The 21928-nt window shown below is 39.2% G+C and overlaps 1 protein-coding gene across 2 annotated transcripts in view; it reads right to left on the reverse strand.

The window, feature by feature from the left end:
- Positions 1-1039: 1039 nt before the first annotated feature.
- The window catches only part of acer3 (alkaline ceramidase 3), a 45877-nt gene continuing 24988 nt past the window's right edge, over positions 1040-21928 (reverse strand). Inside the window, exons 6-11 of one of the 2 annotated variants that reach the window (XM_003227528.4) lie at positions 20533-20568; positions 17392-17450; positions 16087-16188; positions 14296-14400; positions 13761-13806; positions 1040-9749 (exon numbers count right to left, since the gene is read on the reverse strand). In XM_003227528.4, coding sequence (XP_003227576.1) covers positions 9696-9749; positions 13761-13806; positions 14296-14400; positions 16087-16188; positions 17392-17450; positions 20533-20568 — 402 coding nt within the window. In that variant the 3' untranslated portion in view covers positions 1040-9695. Of the gene's footprint in view, positions 9750-13457; positions 13629-13760; positions 13807-14295; positions 14401-16086; positions 16189-17391; positions 17451-20532; positions 20569-21928 lie in introns of those variants that run through there. The other variant, XM_062974457.1, reaches the window with a different exon arrangement.

Here is a 21928-nt window from a genome sequence, read left to right on the forward strand (position 1 = left end):
TTACCTTAACTACCACCAATTCCTCAGTACTTTATTTCCCATACCACCATACTTCGCCACAGCAACCCGTGGCCGGGCACAGCTAGTATGTGTGTGTGTGTATGTATGTATGTGTGTGTGTGTGTGTGTGTGTGTGTGTGTGTGTGTGTGTGTGTATATATATATATATATATATATATATATATATATATATATATGTTGCATCATAGACAAAAACAAAATCCAAACCTCAGACCAGTTGTGTGAACATAAAAATAAAAACATGACTTCCATCAAATATCTGATGTCTTTATAGTTTGTACCTTCCCTAATTGAGCATCTTATATTAATAGACCGGACTCATGTTCTCCCTCTATTTGGTGCGAGTATCAGGTCAGTTAAATCAGTATCTTAATGTTAACATTGTTCAAGTACATCTTGATTTGCTCCCAATTTGTTTGTCTTTTTGGTCTGCCATAATTATTTGCTAATAAATATGTTAATCTGTCCATATTCATAAGTTGGTATAACAAAATTATTGAAATTATGATGTCGGGCTTTAAAATGCCCTTTAACTTTTCCCCAACCTCAGAGCCACAAGGCTGTTGGGTTGCAATTCCCATTATCCCCAGTCCGCATAACACCTGAGGACCCAAACTGAGTAAAAACAAGAACATGAACCACTATGTAACACATGGATTCTCTGTCCATGGATTCAACCATGTGAAGGCAACCATAAAACTCATGTAACCCTCAATTAAATGTGTTTGAGACCCCTGGCTTAATGCTATAGATTCCTGGGATCTGTAGTTTGGTGAGGCAACAGCACACTTCAGCAGAGAAGGCTAAAGACCTTGCAAAACTTTTTCCCTTCACTTTGAATCCATTACTCTGTGTCTTAGAATTGGGCTACATCCTTGGGGATTGAATTCACCATTAGTATACAGGATATGTGGCTGCCTATATTCTGATGTGCTTTGAACTTGTGTAACTGGGCAGCAGAATGGAAATTACAAACTTATGGGTGAAAGAATTCTGTGGGAAAAAAATCAAGGGACTCTTATTTTAATTAGCAAAAAAATTCTTTAATCATCATAATTGCCATCATCATTTAGGTCATAATTAATGCTTCAAGGGTAAATGGATGAATACGTTACCCCAAATCCCCCAAAGCCACTTTATTGCAAAATAATAGTTATATATAATATAATATATATATTATAAGCTTATTAGTCGACAAGAATCCCATAGAAAGATTTCAATATAGTATATCAAAATGCTTAAAACAATATTTATTACAATGTTTTTATATACATTGATGCTATTTCATGATACAGCCAGTTAAGTTCATCTGGATAAGATTATTTTTAAATCCCAAAACAATGATCCGAAACAAAAACAAAAGGGGTTAAAACCATGTTTGGTCACTTTACACACACACACACAAAAGGATATTCCACGTCTCTAGTGTCAAGACTGGATCCATTTCCCTTTTGACACCCTATGAAGATCAGTGCATTAGAAGTGCGCCCAAAGAATCCACATTCATATGGCAGAACACAATTGAAAGAAATACTAATCTGAACTTTGGACAGGGACGTCTGAAGGAGATTTTAATTCTGAGCCTTGTGGGCCTTAAAATTGGATGCAAAGGCAATGATAGCAAAGCAGCAATGGGGTGAAGGGAAGAGGCTTCTGGGGGGAGGAAATCCCACTGAAACCTGTTATATAGCATGGATGGAAAATAGCATTATTAATGCACTCTGTACTTCAGAAAGATCGGTAAGGAGTGTGCAGAGAGGTCTCAAAAGACCAGCCTTACAAGCTTTGGAAAGAAAAGATACAAGGGGAAAAGAACAGAGAGGCACCAGGCATCAGAAAGAGGTATAAAAGAATTATTAATGTCTTTGAGAAAAAGAAACAGAGTCCACACAAGTATATTATACATATCTTTTTTTCTCCCTCATATGCTACTGGATTCCTTTGGCCTTCTACATTTGCGGATTTGACTTCTGTGGATGGTCTTTATTAAAATATTTGGAGAAGAAGTCCTGTTCTTTGCCCATCTCTAATCAACTCCAAAGGCTCCAACAACTACTCATCGTTCCTATCTGCCAAATCAACTTTCGCCTTCACTAAAGACTGGATGTGACACAGACATTTAGCCGTAGTAGGATATATGCCAATACAAGCCTTTTTTTCCCAATTCAAATAAAGAGGCAGTACACAGCAGCACAACTTTCTTGCACAAGTCTAGACAAACACATTAAAAAGAGGCAGGTCCTGTTAAAATACTATTTGGTATTTAAATTCTCAGACGCCCAGGCTTGCTTTAGTCATAATCATCCATCGGTAATAACACAGTTCTTACAGCCTGCAGGATAATCCATCTTGTTATTTTGGAGACTACAGATTTCTTTAAACAAACAAACAGACTTGTGTTTTGCTAGCTACTGAGACATACCAGGAAGCTTTTGGGAGCAAAAGGCATGTAAAAGATAGAAAATGCAACTTGAAAACAGTACAACATAGCTACTAATTGACTATGGTCTCTTTCACAAAGCAGAATAGGCCCTCCACATTTGTGGTTTTGACTTTTGTGGATTTGATTATTCATGGATTTGGTGGAAAATGTTCCCTAGGACCTTCAGTGTGATTTTATTGTTAATTTCCTCCATTCATGCTGGAGGACCAAGAGCTTTCAAGAGAGAACACCTCTCCAGGAATCTCTAGGGCTTCCAATGCGATTCCAATGGAAGGTGACCAGAGTTGTGCTGGAAAACCTTGACTTCTTAGGAGATAGATAAGATAGGTATGTCTTTCCTCAGTTTTTCACTTTCATCGAGGTCTTATGCTCCAGACCCCGACAAATGTGGAAAGTTGACTGTATAGCATTCTGTTTCCACTTTAACTCCCATTTCTACATCCTACAGAATCCTGAGAGTTGTAGTTTGGGAAGATTCTTTGGCAGAGAATGCCTCGTGAAAGTACAGATTCCAAGACTCCAAAGGATGTAGCCATGGTAGCTCCAACTGTATTGAAGTTTGTAGCATGAAAGAGACCAATACACTCTAAACTGAAAAAGGACAGACTTCAGGATTTGCAATTGTCTTCTCCACTGTATAAACTCTGGGATGTAATCTGAGTGAAAGAAAGCCTGGAAAAGAGGCAATGATGGCTGAAAGACTCTAAGAGTTGCAATCCAAAACACAACCTTTCCAAGTTCGACCCTTAAACTATTGATTGGGATTACTAGCATGCAGCCATCCATATGAGGGTTACTACAATTCAGGGATTCTACTGATCAAAGTCAGACTGAAAGTGCCAATTGTTAAAACAGTGCAGAGCTGAGAGGTTCCTGCAGATGAATTTTAATCAAACAATAGATGTACTGATAGAAATCAGCCTTCTGAGTACTGATGCTATGGATCAAAGAAATCAGAATTTCTGCAGAATCCTCCTTTCAATTTAAAAATCAACTCAATCCAAATTTGCAAGAAAATCCATCAACGTTCCTCTTGGGCTTCCCCATACAATAATATTTAAATTGTGTGGAACAACGCTTTATAATATTTCACAATCTCCTCAAAGAGGTTCAGACTCACCAAAGGTGACTAAGCTGCAACTAGGAAATTGAGTGCAATGTTTATGTTGAACAGCAATGGAAGAGGTCTTCCAAGACCATTTTGGGATGCTAGCCACTTGAATTGCACATTTCTTTCTGTGTTCAGCACTCAAAACCATCATTATAGCTCAAAAGACATAGAGAAGGTGAAAGATGAATTTAGAAATATCCTGACTGAGGTGGAGACAGCAATTTATTATGTTGCAACTCTATGAGCCACACAGAGACACATACTATTTTGGGATATCCAGCTGCTATCACACTGAATTCCAATGCAAGCTGTGAGTTTCAGTGCCTGCCTTTTAGGTTTCACCTTGGGAGGCTGAATTAAATGTAATTATGACTTAATGCTGTGTGCATCCTTTTTTTTTGAACTGTTTATAGTAGCTTCTGGGTGGGAGTAAGAACAAAAATAGGATTAGGAATATAGTGATCAAGGAGGAGTAACCCTGTTCTGTTGGTTGGAGGAATTACTATTTTTGTGCTACACCTCCTACACACCATCAGATGTCATGGCAAACTGCATTGGTGAACTGTGGCTCTCAAGTCGGTGGGGTAATTACTGTATAAATCGACCTCATATACAAGTCGGTGCTTTTCTTGGGCTTTCCCGATACAGACTAAGCTCTTGCCTTTCTACTCAAAGATGATGGTTCCTTTTAAAATGACACAGTATTTACACTGCTCCATGGATGTCAACTCATTTTTTGGATTGATTTTTGAATTAAAATGTCTAGACTTATACATAAATATATAGTGTAATTCATTCCAGGTTTGTGAGCTTTAAAGGAGCTGTCCAAGGTGAGGATGAAACAAGGACAGTGGAGGAAAGTATCAAGACTTCCCTATATCAGGCTCATTGCTACAATTGTGAGGGATTGTTTTTTTTTACTTATACAGCTTAAACAAACATCACATGTCATTTACTCTTCACCTTTAGTATTTATTCACCTATTCTTGTTTATTCTGGGTCAAAGCAGGCTGGATATCACGAGTGGGCACTTTTGCAAAACAGTCACACATTCAACAATATTGCACAATTCAAAAGCAAAGGCAAAGGAGAGGCACACTATCTGAAATCTGCATTATTTCCCCCCCCATTCTTCAACAGGAGGTTTTGGGGAGAAAAATGGGGTAAATTGCTTTTCAACTCAGGAAAGAGATGGCTGGAGGCACACCACCAAAAAAAATCATTGCTAAGTTGTCAGTGATGCTCACTGTATAATGTTTGTATCAAAACCTATGTGAAGCTAATACCTAAGAGAAGTGGAGCAAAACCATCATCTCTTAGGAAAAGATTGGCTGGCAGGATATGGAGACAAATCTATAAATCGGGTCAAGAAATGGAATAGTAGTGGCGTCATCTGATGATGCTAAGCTAACATTACCTGTGATGTAAAGCAGGGGTCCCCAAACTAAGGCCCGTGGGCCGGATGCGGCCCTCCAAGGTCATTGACCTGGCCCCTGTCCTAAACTTTAGACTTAGGGTTGACCTACGTCTGCCTGGTCTTTGGAGGTCTCTTTCCTTACCTACGGCCTTATGAGACAATCTAGATGGCCTTTGAGGGCCCCTTTCCTTACCTATGGTTTTATGAGACCATCTAGATGGGTCTTTGAGGATCCCCTTCCTTATCTATGGTTTTCTGGTGGCCCTGATGAGATCATCTAGATGGCCTTTGAGGGTCCCTTTCCTTACCTATGGTCTTATGAAACCATCTAAATGGTCTTTGGAGGTCTCTTTATTTACCTATGGTCTTATGAGACCGTCTAGATGGCCTTTGAGGGTCCCTTTCCTTACTTATGGTCTTATGAGACCATCTAGATGGTCTTTGGAGATCTCTTTACTTACCTATGGTCTTATGAGATCATCTAGATCAGGGCCCTCCAAGGTCATTGACCTGGCCTCTGTCCTAAACTTTAGACTAAGGGTTGACCCTAGCTCTGAAACGACTTGAAGGCACACAACAACAACAATCCTAATTTTGGACTATTTCATCCTAGTCCGGCCCCCCAACAATCTGAGGGACTGTGAACCGGCCCTCCACTTAAAAAGTTTGAGGACCCCTGTTGTAAAGTATCTCTGAGTTATCACCGGGAAGATTTTGTGCTGAATTTTAATCTAGAGTTTTACCTTATCCCATTCATCCTCTTCTTCCCAAGTCACAGACATTTACAAACTACTCAGTCAATCCACTTAATAAATTATCCTCTATTATGCCTTTGAATTTTATTAATAGTCATAATTTCCTCTAGTCATTTAACCAAATCCAACTTGACCTGAGGATGGTTTAAATTTGCAATTACTCTGGCAAATATGGCTGATAAATGGTTTCCATATAGCCTCAAATACATTTTTTTATTTCTCCTCTAATTTCACTGTGTATTTTAATTTTTAAAGCTATGGATGGCCCTTATTCTGAATCCCCCATCCCTAATACCTTGACTATTTCTATCCTGATAGCATGTAAGAGAAATGCTATAAGGCCTTTATTTGATTCTAATTTTTGTCTTCAAGCAAGGAAAGAAGCAGGAATACCCTTTAAAAGTGGACTTTTTCCTCCTATTATTTGTCTTATTGAGGTTAAAACCTCTTCCCAAACATCTTTAGACATAAAAGCCACACATGGTTCCAATCTCCTGGGATGCGAGAGGAGCGAGAGGGGGTTTTGTGCTGAATTTCTTGTGCCTTTATAAAAAGGGCTTAGTTGCCATTCCTTTTCCTATCCCAACATGGGTGATTTCACAAGACATGGGCCTAAATCCAGCTAGTTTCAAATAGATCAGGCACAATGAACCAAGTGATGAATATTATTAGTCATGAACCCATTGGTTCAAATGATGTGTTTTAGCTGAGACTGGAAATTGGATTTAGGTCATGGTTTTTTACTCTACAGAAGTCAAGGGACACCACCAAGACATTCTGCCATCCTTACCTCTCTGAAGCTCAGACACTAAGAAAACCTCAAAGGAGATGTGAGTGCCCTTTGTGTGTCCTTCACAAAAGTGAAGAAGGGAGTAACTTCTAACCTCCACCACTTGGCCGCATTTTTGGAGAAATTTCTGAATTATTGCTAGAAAGGAGATATGAATGAATCTTCATTTTTTAAAAATGAATGTACAAATTGAGATATGCAGGAAAACAGGAAGAAAGTATTTCCAAGGAAAAATAAAGCTGGATCTACACTGTCATATAATTCAGATTATCAAAGCAGATAATCCACATTATGGTCTTTGAACTGGATTATATGAGTCTGCACGCCATATAATCCAGTTCAAAGCAAATAATCTGGATTTTATATGGCAATGTAAATCTAGCCTAAGAGGAAAAATAATGGCATGATTTTGATGTCAATCATAGGCTCCATGATTTTTCCTGAAGGAGTTATATCCAATCAGCTGTTTGTCAGTTGAACTGATACACAACTCCCATCATCTCCTAGCTAACATGTTTATGCTGGAAATGAAGGAACATCAACACTTGTATGGAAAGCAATTAGGAACAGGTGGAAACCTATAGTACACATCTGCTCTCTGGTTTTCACCAATTTCTTTGATCGATGCAGCTCTAAGTGTTTTTTGCTCCCTGCCTGCCCGCACTTCCCATCTCCTTAGAAGCCTTTGTTTGAGAAGGGAGCATCATGTGGCTTCTGACATACATACACATGTAACTTTCTTTTGTCTATCTACTCTTTTATCCAAGATGTATTGTATATCCCACAATACGTTATCTTTTTACATATTACCAGAGCATCCTGCATATTTTCTTTCTTGTTTCCTAGCATAAGCTCATATATAGAACTGGCTATGCTGCTCCGTACTGCGCTATAACTATCAAATATTCCTACTGTCTATGAAAGTTAAAGTCCAGCACCATAGAAAGCAGCAGGTTGACCTTAAAAGAGAACTGGCCATTTTGGCTCCGAGTGCATTTAATGAATGTAAAGCCACAGGCACCTCAAAAGAGCTCTGGCTATCTCGAGAGAGAGGCTTGGTAACTTGAGGATGAAGAATACAGAAGCTCAAAGAGCATATGGAAGAGAAGCAATGTGCACAAAGAGGTTTATATCCCAGTTAGACAAAAGATCAGCAGCTGGATTCTAAACTTAGTGTGAGACTAGTATGTAGGGATGAACACATTTAGTATTTGGGGATGCTCAATGAATTCAGGCGAAAGCTTTTGTTTGTTTTTTCCCTGTTTATCTTTTGGAGAACTCACTGGCCCAACACATTCATTTACTGTATTATTTTGATTCTAAGATGCTCCCCCCCACCCACCATATAAACATCTTTAAAAGTAGAGTGCATCTTAGAATTGCAGGTACTATTTATATATCTATTACTTTTTTGTTGGTGGAATGACTATTTCTTTTGGTGGTAATGAAATTAGTGTGTGCCCTACAATCAATTGCGCCTCAGAATCAAAGAAATAGGGTATTGCATCATTATATTGCCTGCTCTCCAAAAAGCTAACAATTTCTCCTAACAACAGGAGTTCTTCCAAGTTCAAACCAAAAGCCTACCTGCTCCATATTTTTTTTACTTACAGCCACCAACCAGATGCCCCTGGGAATTATATTAACAAGAGCAGTGTATTCTCCAGAAGTTGGTACTAACAGACACACTACTTATGATGGGAAGTTAACAAGTACTTTTCATGACTAGTAACCATTAACAACTTTGCCCTCCATGAACACGATGCTGGTTAGGTTGAGAGACAGTGACTGTTGAAGGCCAGAGACCCTATGTGTGCATTTTGTACTTCAGCAGGCACATATTACCTAGAGTGTTTGTTTTTCTATAATGGGGCCTTGGATTTAATTCCACATCATTGTTTTGAACTAGAAACTTCACTGTCAAGCGTTATATTCCCAAATCAATGTGGCCAAAGGAGGCTGGCCCCTTTGGCCTACAAATACAAGTCTCTCTATTTGGCAGGTTAGGGAACAAGTCACCATAAAAACCCGAAAATGTTTGAAAAGCATATCCCAGCCTTTTTGAAGTTTGCAAATGTAAGACTGAACACTAGATGGCACTGAATCAAATTGAGTAAGAGAGAAAAACCTGTGCTTAGCAGACTTTGAAGGAAGAAAAAAAGAGGTAGAGTATGGTCAAAGAACTAGAAGTCGAGAGGACGGATCATGGTTATAATTTAGATTTGTCAAAAGAGTGCCCATCAATGGCATGTGAGAAAGGCAAGGGAAGTTTATTTCCTAGGGAGAGAGCAGAGCCATCTCTATACTAACACAGCCTCTGCACTGATCAAAGATGTAGTGCAGTCCCAAATGAATGCAGAGAGAGGCCTACTTCAGTTTCCTTCCCCACATTGCAAGGCAGTTAGCGCTACATTTTTCCAGCTGACACTACTTCGATCAAGAACAAAGGCAGTGGCTGACTTGTGTAGTTGGCTGGACATAGGGTCATCCATTAAAAACAAGTCCATTTTAGATGTAACAGTAGTTTTTAAACCTCTGGGACATTATTCTTTTGCACGTCAAGGGAACTCTCAATCAATGTTCCACATTCTGCACAAAGAACGGGATGTTTCACCCATTGAGAAGAACCGTGCTTCTACCTTAGCCGTCCATAATCTGCACTAGTCATTAAAGGCAGCAATTTTGAGACAATGACAGAACACAGCTTCCAAAACCAATACAATGTAAGCAGTGGATACATTAAAACACACAACAGAACACTGAGTCCCTTATTAATCAAATAGATTGCTCCTCATTTGCCTCCAATGTTACTCACAATTCAGTTACAAGCATTTTACGGTTAGATCACAAAGGACAGGTCAAACCTGCTTTCAAAAAGAAAGCGTGGTCTGTTTTCTGTGACCAACCCAATATGCCAGTCCGACTTTTCAAGCTATTCAACAGGTACATAAGAAAACTGCGCTCTCGTTTTGACACCTCAAACAGGGAAAACCTGTAATCGTGGTTTCCTGAGAAACGTTGGTTCTACATGATTCCTCCACGACTCCAGGAGTCCTTTGCACTCCCCACGAACTTCCAACGCATCTGTCAAAATGATTGCAGAATCTCCTTATGCATCCATGGCAGGCAGTACTTCAGTTCTGGTCAGGTGTTCTTTATCATTGCTTCTTAGTCGATTCTACTAGAAGAACCGGCCAAATCCCAAAAAGAAACTATTGAAAGGAATGGAGGGAGGGGGAGGGAGAAAAAAACGTTCTTAAAATGAAATAATAAACACTTTTAATCTTTCTTTTGCTACCCAATTATTTACTTCTTAAAGCTACCCAAATTAGACTGTGAGGTTTGCACATTAGTTAAATAATAAGATCACATAGAGATCTGGTCTGTTGCTGTACCTTTAAAAGCTGCTTTATCTGAATTTCTCTAGGGGTCAGTGCCTGCAGATTTTTTTTATCACAAATGCTACTTCTAAAGGCAAAGAAGCCACTAAAATGTTGACAACGAATAGTCAATGTCTCAAGTTTACTGAGTGTTTATAGTCTGGAGTTGTTCAGTATTAAATGAAGAATAACTCTTGCACCTCACAGATTTTCAAATGATTGCTGAACAGCCAAAAAGACTTAACATACCCAACCCCATTTCACAACATATGAGTAAGACCACTCTTGGTTTATTTTAAAACAGAAAACAAGGAAGAGTAAGAGCTGCTAGAAGTTCTGACATGTTCAGGAAGAAGACGCTGATACTGAAGTTTGTGATCATTTATTTACCTGAAGCTGGCATGAACCACACATACATATATGCATTTTTATAGCAACTGAAGTACTTGGATCTGAGGTTCTCAAATTCTAGGAATTCACAACTGTAGAACACATTTGTGGGTTTAACTATTTGTGGATTTGATTAGTATTTTTTTTCTCTAGGAATCTCTAGCCCAGTGATTCTCAACCTGTGGGTCCGCAGATATTTTAGCCTTCAACCCCCAGAAATCCTGACACTGGTAAACTGGCTGGGATTTCTGGAAGCTGTGGACCAAAACACCTGGGGACCCAGAAGTTGAGAACTACGGCTCTAGGTTTTCCAGAATGACTTCCACCAAAGACTGACCACAGACTCACACTGTTGGATCTAGAACTTTCTAGAGGTGTTCTCTCAGGTTAAAAAAAAACAGTGGGGGTTAACTTGTTTTTTCCCACTTTTGTGAAGCTCCCGTGTCCCTAAATATAGTACTCCTCATTAGAGTACGAATTACACTAGATACAAACTACCTCTGCTTTTCACACTATAGAGCTAAAGGGAGATATCCCGACCTCACTCACCAACCAAGGAACTTGTGAGTTTGTGTTATTTGACTTTTGTAATTCAAAATAGAGTTCCGGTTATTCAACATAAATGGGCGGGCCAAATGTCGGATAACTGAAACTGCTGGATAATAGAGAGGACCTATTATCCCTCCCGGCAAGCCAGGTGTTTGCCAGGAGGGAAGAGCCTTGTCCCTCCCGGGAAGCAACTGGTTTAGAGAAGCCTGCTGTGTGTTGCTGCCTCGCAACATGCAATGGGCTTCTCCAAAGTGCCGGGTGCTTGCTGGGAGGGAAAGTCTGAGCCAGCCACGTCTCATCCCTCCAGCAAGCACCCTGGTCCACGTGGCCGGCACGTCAGATAATACGCTATGTTGGATAACCGGAAGTCAGATAACCGGAACTCTACTTTAAAACAAGCCTGTGATATATTTCCCTTCAAAATAAAACAGGCCTATGATACATTTCCAATGCATCCTGCATCACGTAAGAAACGTTTTGATCATGTACCCTAGAGATACCCCCAATGTTGTGCTGTGACTCTGTTTAACAGTAACCTTGAATTGCTGTGCCTGTCTATTCTCTTCCTTTGAAGGCTCTAGATTTTGTGAAAGAATAGCAAGATCTTGGCAGCTGGTCCGTTTTGGTGGGCTTTTTCGTACTTTGTCATAGCACTGAGTACATTTTTGCATTTTCAAAATCCTGCTTTAATAGACATATGATGTGTTATTTCATAACTGCATTTGAGAAGGAGGGATTCCATCCCCAAACAGGCAGAACATGAATGGATCTAACAGCTCTTCATCTTGAGATGGATGATGTTGTTATCATTCTAACATGTACAGCCTGCTTTATCACCAGTGCTAACCTGCTTGAAATAAAATTATAACCATAATATCATCCCAAAAGCTATAAAGAAAAAAAAATAAACATTTTCACTTGTAACTTTTGTCCAATATGCATGCCTTCATTAATTTGTTTAGGCTGGTCTTATGAAAATCTGCAAGAATTAACAGCAACCTATAGTTGTTCTTTTCTTTATCTGTTGCTTTAATAGTTTTTAAAAGAGGCTCTTATGTTGCTGGGATCAGATTTTGAAGAACCAAAGCAGCTGAGATGTCAGTTGTGCGAATGGACTAAACTAGTTGTTTGTTTTTAAATGTAAACAGCAACCTCAGGAAAGCATGAACAACGCTGGAACTGGCATAGTCCTAGTCATGAACAATATCTTGAAATTCAACCAACCCCTGTCCAGATGAAGATTATGGCTTTCTTTTAAAAAAGGGTATGGATGGGGAATTGTTGGAGGATGGGAGCTGTACTGACATCTCCAGGAGACCTTGGAGGACTGTGCACCCTTACAGAAAAAGTCACTTGTATTTTGGCTACCAACACCAGTAGAAGGTTTAGGAGGCAATTCCACCATGTATTTGGGCCCTTTTTGGTAAGCAATTTTAGGTCTTGAGAAACTTTTGTCCCCAGCAGGTAATGACATAAAAGTGGGAAAGAAGACACTATCCAAAGTTAAACTGTCACCTAAGGCTTACTGGAAGATATCTGAATGCAGATAGAGAGAGAACAAAATAAATGGCTCTGCGGCACACCTTCCTCACTCTTATTTAAGGACTTGTTTTCCTGTCATGGTTAAAAAGTACTTCTGCAAAATGTTTTTTAAAAGTTTTTCAAAGCATAAAAACTTCCAAAGATGTAAACAGTCACTTTTTCAAAGATGTAGTTTGACAAGTGATTTTTGCAGTGATTAAGTACACATAGTAAGTAAACAATTGTGCTGAAGAAAAAGCAGACTCTCTGCACTGTAATTTCCGAAACACCTCTAGCCATCATGGACAAGGCAGGGAGTTCAAATAAGTAATTTTCGCAAGCTATGGAGCAGCCCTGCCAAATCAAATCAAGGATCCATCTGATTTGGCATTTCACTCCCCAGTCGCCAATCAGTAGTGCGATCCCATGCTTGTTCCGCAGTAACTGGTGTAAAAAGGAAGGTATACTCCTTCTGAATTGGCAACCAGCAAAGCTATGCCATCTTAACATTATTGTGCTTCAAAGATGCCTTCTGGAATCAATACATGTACATTTGGACAAAGTGCCGTGATGCCTTCATTCAGAATACATCAAATGGAAAGTCTCTCTAAGGGTGCATCTACACTGTAGCATGAATGAAGTTGTAGCTTTACACAGTCTTTAGTCTTCTCTGACAAACAATGCCGGGGCCTCACCAAACTACAGCTCCCATGATTTCACAGCATTGAGCCATAGCAGTTAAAGTGGAGTCAAACTACATGAATTCTATATTCTAGATGCACCCTGGGTATTCTGGATCAAAACATGCTGCTCTCTTTCATATCCACTGATCATTTCAGTAGAACTGATTTAATGCTGGCTAGTTCAATCTCTGATAATAAATTTGTTTAGCTGTGCTGGCTTATTCAATTGATTGATGAATGAGATTTGGAACTTCTAATATACCTTTTAGCTAAGCTCCAGACAATGAGTGGCAGCTAACTGGGAAAGCTTATGGCTCTCCTCAAGTTTCCGAAAGATTAGGATGGATATATTTATGACAAAATTAATGCTACAAAAGAACTCAAGCAGGGCCACATATATTTCTCAATAAATCATACATTTATTGGGTAAAATGAACATAAATAATAGTCAAATGTATAAAACTATTAACAAAATAATATTTTTCAGAATCCAATGCACCCTTATATCTTCTTCTCAGTGTTATATTGACATTACAGGTTTTATGTAAAACGTAGCTTTTGTTTTTTTCTACAGTAAAAAAATCAAAAAGAAAACATGTGTCACTGTCATTATTGTATGGCTTGTTCTAAGCAGTCCTAGCTACATGAAAGATTGTTCTCTGCCACACGAGAAGTTATTCTAAAAGTTCCAAACACTTACCTTGACCTTTGGCCTGTACTTCAGGTATAGTGTCCTTGAATATAAGCTAGACGCAGAGGGAGTAAGAAAGAGAAAAGATTAAAGCAGGCATTTTGGATCACATAGTTCAGAGTCAAGGAGTTTGAATCACAGAATCATTGAGTTGGAAGCGACCACAACAGTCATCCAAGTCCAACTTCCTGCCATGCAGAAACACACAATAAAAGCACTCCCAACAAGTGGTGAGCCAGCCTCTGGTTAAAAAACCTCCAGAGAAGAAGACTCCTCCACGCCTCCAAGGCAGAATACCCCACTGCCAAACAGTTCTTACAGTCAGGAAGTTCGGCCTAATGTTTAGGAACAATCTCTTTTCTTGCAGTTTGAACTCACTGCTCCGTGCCTTAGTCTCCAAAGCAGCAGAAAACAAATCTGTCCCCTCCTCAATATGTGTCTGGGTTTTGAGATATCCTGGGGAGCCCCCCCCCCCCCAAACCGCATGCAGCTGGCATAGCACAGACTAGAAGTCACTCCGTACAGGTAGGGGAGATTATCATACCTGAACAAGATATGAAGGTAGGAGCCGAGGCCTGTAAGTATGTGCCACCAAGCATGAAACTGTGTCAAGACACTCACAAGTGGAGGCAGCCGCTCACGTAAACCTCTGTGGAAAAAGAAAAAAAATAACAATTGAGTGGCTTCATTAAGGCCAGTCTTCCCAGCCGCGTGCCCTCCAGTTATCAGGCGTTGTCATCTCCCCTTACTAGAATGAGAGTTATGAGAGTTGTGAGAAATGTAGCCCAATACAACTGGAAGACACTGCACTAGGCCAGTCAATCTTAATATTATTCCTTTCAGCCTCTAGCTGAGAAGTACTGGCAATATGAATTCCACTTTTACTCCTCTCTCTTTTAAATAACTGGATTTTTAAAACAATACATTTTACTGACATTTCCTTACTGGTTCCCAGCCAGCAATATTCTATATTCCAAGAACTTACTCCACTATTCATATGGGCTTCTGCTCATCTTGGCTTTAGTTAACATCTCTTCTCCTACCCTGTCCCCCAACTTGTCACCCCATGATATTACTCACAGGCTTTGCATTAATAAATAAATAAATAGATAGATAGATAGATATTTATACAGTAGAGTCTCACTTATCCAAGCTAAACGGGCCAGCAGAAGCTTGGATAAGCGAATATCTTGGATAATAAGGAGGGATTAAGGAAAAGCCTATTAAACATCAAATTAGATTATGATTTTACAAATTAAGCTCCAAAACGTCATGTTATACAACAAATTTGACAGAAAAAGTAGTTCAATACACAGTAATGTTATGTTTTAGTTACTGTATTTATGAATTTAGCAGCAAAATATCACAATATATTGAAAACATTGACTACAAAAATGGCTTGGATTATCCAGAGGCTTGGATAAGCGAGGCTTGGATAAGTGAGAGACTACTGTATCTCGCTTTTCTCCCTCACGGACTCAAAGCGGCTTACAACATATTAAAATAATGTAAACAATAATCAAATAAATTGATAAACATATAAAACATCATGAAATAAACAGTTAAAACAAGAATAATACACATTCACATTCTTGTGGCATCGTGTCAGATAATACTGCACTTTGTTCCAGTCCATAAACATTGTGGTATTTTTTATCACTCCAGTTTCGTTTCCTTTACTAAAAGCCTCATAACCCATTCAATCTTGGGTATAAATGCCTTTCTATAGGCACTTTATGCATCTGATGAAGTAGACTCAGTCTATGAAACCTTATGCTACAGACTTTTCTCTCAATTAGTCTCAGAGGTGCTACAATATTCCTTTGCATACCACTCCAGGATAACACGGCTGTCTTTGAATTATACCACTGAAGCATTACTGTGATCAAAAGGTGACCTTCAACAAGCTGCAAGCTTAGAGGAAAGTGAACACACTATTTCAGAAAAGGAGCCAGTAAAGCCCCTTGACTCCTCAATTACTTTTCTGAGAAGTCTTGGCTTTCATGAAGTATGGCTAGAAAAGTAGGGCCGCTTTTCAACTGCAGGTTAATTTGACATTGAAAGGAATTGTTTGGCCCTAAAGAAATTCATTCTTAGTTCACTCCCTATTACAGGAGGAGTATTCGCTTTTTATCTTTCAACAGCAGTACTTTCCCTGGTGAGACATTAGAACTCTACTTCACTCCTGTTCGACCAACACACAGTCAATCGAAATGGAGAAATGCTACCACATTAGTGACTATTTAACAAGAAATATGGAGGTTAATGAAGGCAATAGGCTCAAGATTTCAATGTTGTAGGGTAGGAGGATATATGTATAAGATTATTCACCTACCTCAGTTTATCGCAGAATATATTGTCTACATTCCAAAGGAAAAAGCCCAGCAAAAATACAGTCAGAGATGTATAACCCAGTCCTCTGAGCCATGGGTAGACCCTAGAGAGAAAGAGGAGAGGCAGGATGAAATCTTAAGTACATCAAATGACTTTCTGTCACAGGTTGTTATATATATTCATATTCTTTGCTAATTCCAAGGTGGGAGAAGAACACAATGCTACTTATTATGAAACTTGGAAAAGTTATTTATTCAGATTATAATTCCCTGAATGTCACTGGCCATGTCGGCTGGGAAGTCTTATTGCTGTAATTCACAAAAGTAATTTTTTCAATTTCTGATCATACAGGAGGCTACTGGGAAGCTTATTTATTCAATGAAAACACTGGCATTTTAGTGTTTCATCAAGAAACTTGTGTAGTAAAGTGAATACAGGCCATACTGTGAACTGCAGAAGGCCTGAGTTGTTGTTGTATGCCATTTCTGACACATGGAGGCTCGATGGCAATCTTATCACAGGGTTTTCTGGTGCTAACACTGTGTGACTTGCCCAGGCTAACTCAATGCATTTTCATGGCCAAGCAGGGATTCGAACTCTGGTCTCCAGAGTTGTAACCCAATACAAGTAGTTCCTGAGTTACAAACATCCGACTTACAAATGACTTATAGTTAAGAACAGGAGTGAGGCTATTTAAAATTAAAACATATTTATATTTGGCTGGAGTTACACTTAAAAATGTACCTGTTCCAACTTATGTACAAATTCAGCTTAAGAACAAACCTACAGAACCTATCTTGTTCATAACTTGGGGACTGCCTGAACTCAAAATCACTACATTCCTGCATGACTGCACAGCTCCATATTCCTTGCTTGGGCTGAAGGCTTTTTTATGTGTGTGTAAGAAATCAAAGCTATTTTAGATCAGGTGAAAATAAATTAAGAAAGGTGTTTTGCAGAATGATAAGGTGCTCACACAGAAGTAAAATTACAATGTACACAGAAAACCATTCATACAGATAACTCAGGAAAACTGATTTTGGGTTCCTACTTCAATGGTATCCATGTGCAGTGATAATGCACAAGTACACACAGGTCTAATGTACCATCTATCCTTTCCAAGTCAAGTCAGTTTAAATTCCACCAGTGTGATGCATCCCATGCAATCACAATGCTATTTCTGGTCATTGGAATTTGCACCATTTATTCTGCTTAACTTAAACAGAAACTATGACATTCTGACAAGGATCTGATGTTGCTAAGTTGCAAGCCCAAGCCACTATTCCACAGTTAATTTGTTACTTACCACAACACTATATACACAGAACGTAGAACTAGAACAGCCACTAATGTTCCATACATAACCTGTGGAGTGGAGGAGAGGGGTGTTAATTTTTATCTCTGGCAGATTGCACAAAACATCATGTTCTTTTCCCCCAAGTTGTCATAGTGATATGTTTCCTTGTGTGAAAATGGTTCTACATTGGCTTGACATATTTATGAGCAGCTGATGGCACTCTTGTCAGCAGGCAGTGACAAGAAAGGTTTTAGACCGGGCTTCAAGGAGCTACCCAAAATATTTTTTTTGGGACAATGCATTTGGGGACCAATTGTGGGTAGTGCTTAACAGCTTGGGCTGAACAGTGGATGCACTGCCCATCTAATATGGAAGCCAGTGTCCATTCCTAAACAGACAAAACTTTAAAATTTAATTGCATATTGCTCTGAAACTCCTTCATGGAACAAACGGAAAGAGAAGCCATGCTAAGAAGAGCAGGAAAAGATAAAAGGGAATATATTAATGTTGATTCTCCCCTGAAACCATGTGTATCTATGACAACAATGTACAGCAATGACCTCTCATTTCTATTTACCATGGGATTAATTTTGTTTACAAAAGCTCATTAACACAATAAACCCCACAGTCTTCAAGTTCTTCTAGAATCTATGGGCTCTTTGGAGCAGACTATTAAGATAATACTTTACTGTCTGTCATAGAGCCAGATAAACTATTTTCTAGTATTATTTTTATGTTTGTACTTCATCTTTTAGCTGCTATTTATATGTTCGTCAATTAGGTAAACTTGTCAGGTTTTGCCTTCTGCCTCACTATATTTCTCCTCTTTGTTTCCCAATGCTATAAAAGACAGCAACTAATAACAGCCTTATGTTTCCACTTTGACACAATTCACCAAACCCTGTGAAACTAAAACTGCTGATGCATGAAAATTTGTCCACAAAAACCGACTGGTAAGAAAAATGAAAGTATCTTGTTGATATCTGGCTGGTATTATATCAATCCTTCCTTAACTTGGTGCTGTTTCAGTGCAATAAATGCCCCTCAAAACCCAAGATAGGCTTGTAATGACCACAACACTTCATTACATCTGTATATCGCCACATTGGGGAAGGTTGAATTACACTGAAAACAAACAAAACTCTTAAATCCTCCCTGGTTCTAGATTGATTTGTGCATCACTTTGTGTATGTGAAAGGGTTTTTCCTGGGCCTAAAAGGAGAGTGGGGAAACATATCAAAATTGCCCCCTATGCCCTTCCGGGACATAGGAAGGCATCTGAGGACAGCTTCCAAAATCCTCAGTAATGTTATGGCTATACTGGCTACAGCTGATGGACATTTAGGTGAAAAACAACAGGAACACCACCTTGATTTATGGGTTACATTGCACCAGCCTTCCTCAAAATGGCACCCTCCAGACTAGCTGCAGATGTCTGGAGATTTAGTACAATACACGTGGAAGGTGCCAGATTGAGAAGTCTGTACATAGTTATGTTCTAATGAAGCTAGAATCCTTGGGAATAATGGGGGGAAATGGAGGAATGTTTTTTTTACTATTACTCTATGAAGGTAAGAATTTAGAACAACTGCCATAAAGACATAATGCCACAAGCTTGGAATTTACTTAGAGATTTTGTTATATAGCAATCAGACATCATGTCTCCTTGCCATTAAGCTTCTAAATCTGTCTTGAGAACTGGATGCAAGAATAGTAACTTCTTCCTAACCATGGCATGGTCTTGCTCAACAAGAATCCAACTTAACACCATCAAAAGGAACCAGATCTCCTTGTCCACATTATGAATCATGCAATGCCACATTGGGCCCACACACCAAAATATGGCAAGCTTTGACGTCTTGTTTATCCTACATTAAAGTGTTGCAATCTTCAAATAAAGGGCACTGCTTAAGGAAGAACCTGGCAACTCTACTGTTAGAGGAAGAGAGCGTAAATAACTAAGAACCCCTAAGAATGGGCACTGATAGGGTGGAGAGATCTTGCTTACTACGAGAGTTATCCAGAAAGTAGATTACATTTTGGAATTAAAAATGAACAAAGTATAGTAGAAAACATTTACCATATGGAGTTGAAAGCCACACCCAAATATCACTTCTCAACATAGTCGCCATTCAAATCTAGGCACTTACCATAGTGATGAATGAGCTTGGCAACTCCTCCCCCACAAAACTCTGCCGCTTGTGTCCTCAACACAGCGTTTTGGCGACGATGCGCACCTGCAGAAAGGGGTGACCGGCTGGTTGAGGATGCAAGTGGCAGAGTTTTGTGGGGAAGGAGTTTCCAAGCTCATTCATCGCTATGATAAGTGCCTAGATTTGAATGGCGGCTATGTTGAGAAGTGGTATTTGAGTGTGGTTTACAACTGCATATGGTAAATGTTTTCTCCTCTACTTTGTTCATTTTTAATTCCAAAACATAATCTACTTTCTGGATAACCCTCGTATTTTTAGCAATAAAACTCCCCAAAAATACTTGGCAGCTTTTCCTATAACAACACTGACAACTGCATTTAAAGTAGTGGTTCTCAACCTGTGGGTCCCCAGGTGTTTTGGCCTACAACTCCCAGAAATCCCAGCCACTTTGCCAGCTGTTAGGATTTCTGAGAGTTGAAGGCCAAAACATCTGTGGACTCACAGGTTGAAAACCACTGGACTAGAACGAACTGGGTTACTTTTGCTTCAAGGCAAGGGATGATCAGTTGATGGCCTATAAACTGGATTACTCCAAAGTAATTTAGCTGGCTCTTGAAAAAAAAAACCTACAGTATTTGCAAGAAAAGTACATTGCATGAAATAAAATTATTTCAGCCACCTTGAATTCCAACTTTGGGGAAAAGTTGAGTTATAATAAATAGAATGTTAAGAAGATATGATTTTGTACATATCACAAATGCAATGTATTAATATCTGTATCTGTATATAAAACTATGCCGACTGCATGTATTCTATAATTACCAAACTCACATAACTGCCAAACACGACCAGTAAGGAGATTTGGCAGAATGGTCAAATAAGCTTCTGCCCCCAAGAAATACATTTCCCATCACTGCTGCTTAAGGAATGCTATTAAATGTTCAATGACATATTATTACATCCCATATGTTTACAACGAGAAATTACAAACAGTTACCTGGTGAAACACAGGCTGTTTCCAATTCAGGTATACCTGCAGAAAACAAAGAAAGAGAACCATGTGTATTAGAAATGGAAGTTGCCTTACAAAGTATCATACTATTAGTCTCTCCAGCTCAGTACTGTTTCCACTGGTCAGCGTGATTATCTAGTTTCTTACTTAGAGATACTGAGGACTGAATTTGCATTAATCGATAGTCAAAGCAGATGCTTTAACAATGAGTACTGATTTCTTCTGGGTTTTTCTGGCTTTTATCATGAGTGGCCAAACTGTGGCATGAGAACTATAATAAGCTTGGCTGTGAATTTATCCACTATCGCCTGCTTCACTATTCCAAATAATCTCAAGTAAGTGGGAGCGAGGATAGCTATTCACAATAGAGGGCACTACTATACCATTATCACATTCTTTCAACCAGATTTGCAGCATGCTTGCAGAAACAGCTTTGCACCCCTAATGTGATTTTTTTATCATTAGCAATAAAGGGAGGCATGTGTGAGATGACAACAAACACACCTTTGGGAAACAACATTTACTGATCTGTTATCTGATTTCTTTCCACACTGTTTTTCCACCAAGAATGGAACAAACAGACAAATCTACATAGAAGTTTGCAACCAGCCCTAGGTGGGGTTGTGTTCCCCTTGAGACACTATTATTATTACCGTATTTGCTTGATTATAATGCTCACCTTTTTAGGTTTCAGGGTTTTGAAAATGGAGGTGCACATTAGATTCGATGATGCATTAAAAGTAAAGGTTTTTCCTTGACATTAAGTCTAGTCATGTCTGACTCTGGGGGTTGGTGCTCATCTCCATTTCTAAGCCGAAGAGCCGGCGTTGTCCATAGACACCTCCAAGGTCATGTGGCCAGCATGACTGCATGGAGCGCCATTAACTTCCCGCCGAAGCGGTGCCTATTGATTTAATCACATTTTGCATGTTTTCGAACTGCTATGTTGGCAGAAGCAGGGCTAACAACGGGTACTCATCCCATCCACAGATTCGAACTGCCGACCTTCTGATCAGCACGTTCTGGAGCTTAGCGGTTTAACCCACTGCGTCACCGTGGCCCCTATCACTGCGTCAATGGTGCATTAGACCCGAGTAAATATGAGTATATTTATTTATACCCTGCTTTATCTTTCCCGAAGGAGATTCAAAGCAGCTTAACATAAAGCATTAACATACAATTTAAAATATAAAAATAAGCAGACATTAACACAGGATCAAATATAAACAATATTTTAAAAATTCCCAATTAAAAACCATTAAAACATATTCAAAGTCATTAGGTATGCAAGTTGAGAGTTCTCCTGAATTGGCACTAATCAGAGGAACTGAATTTGTGGCCGCTGTAAGGAATGTTTCTAGCCATCTGAGGCTGGAATGCC

The sequence above is a fragment of the Anolis carolinensis genome, chromosome 3 (assembly GCF_035594765.1).
Source record: "Anolis carolinensis isolate JA03-04 chromosome 3, rAnoCar3.1.pri, whole genome shotgun sequence".
NCBI lineage: Eukaryota > Metazoa > Chordata > Lepidosauria > Squamata > Dactyloidae > Anolis > Anolis carolinensis.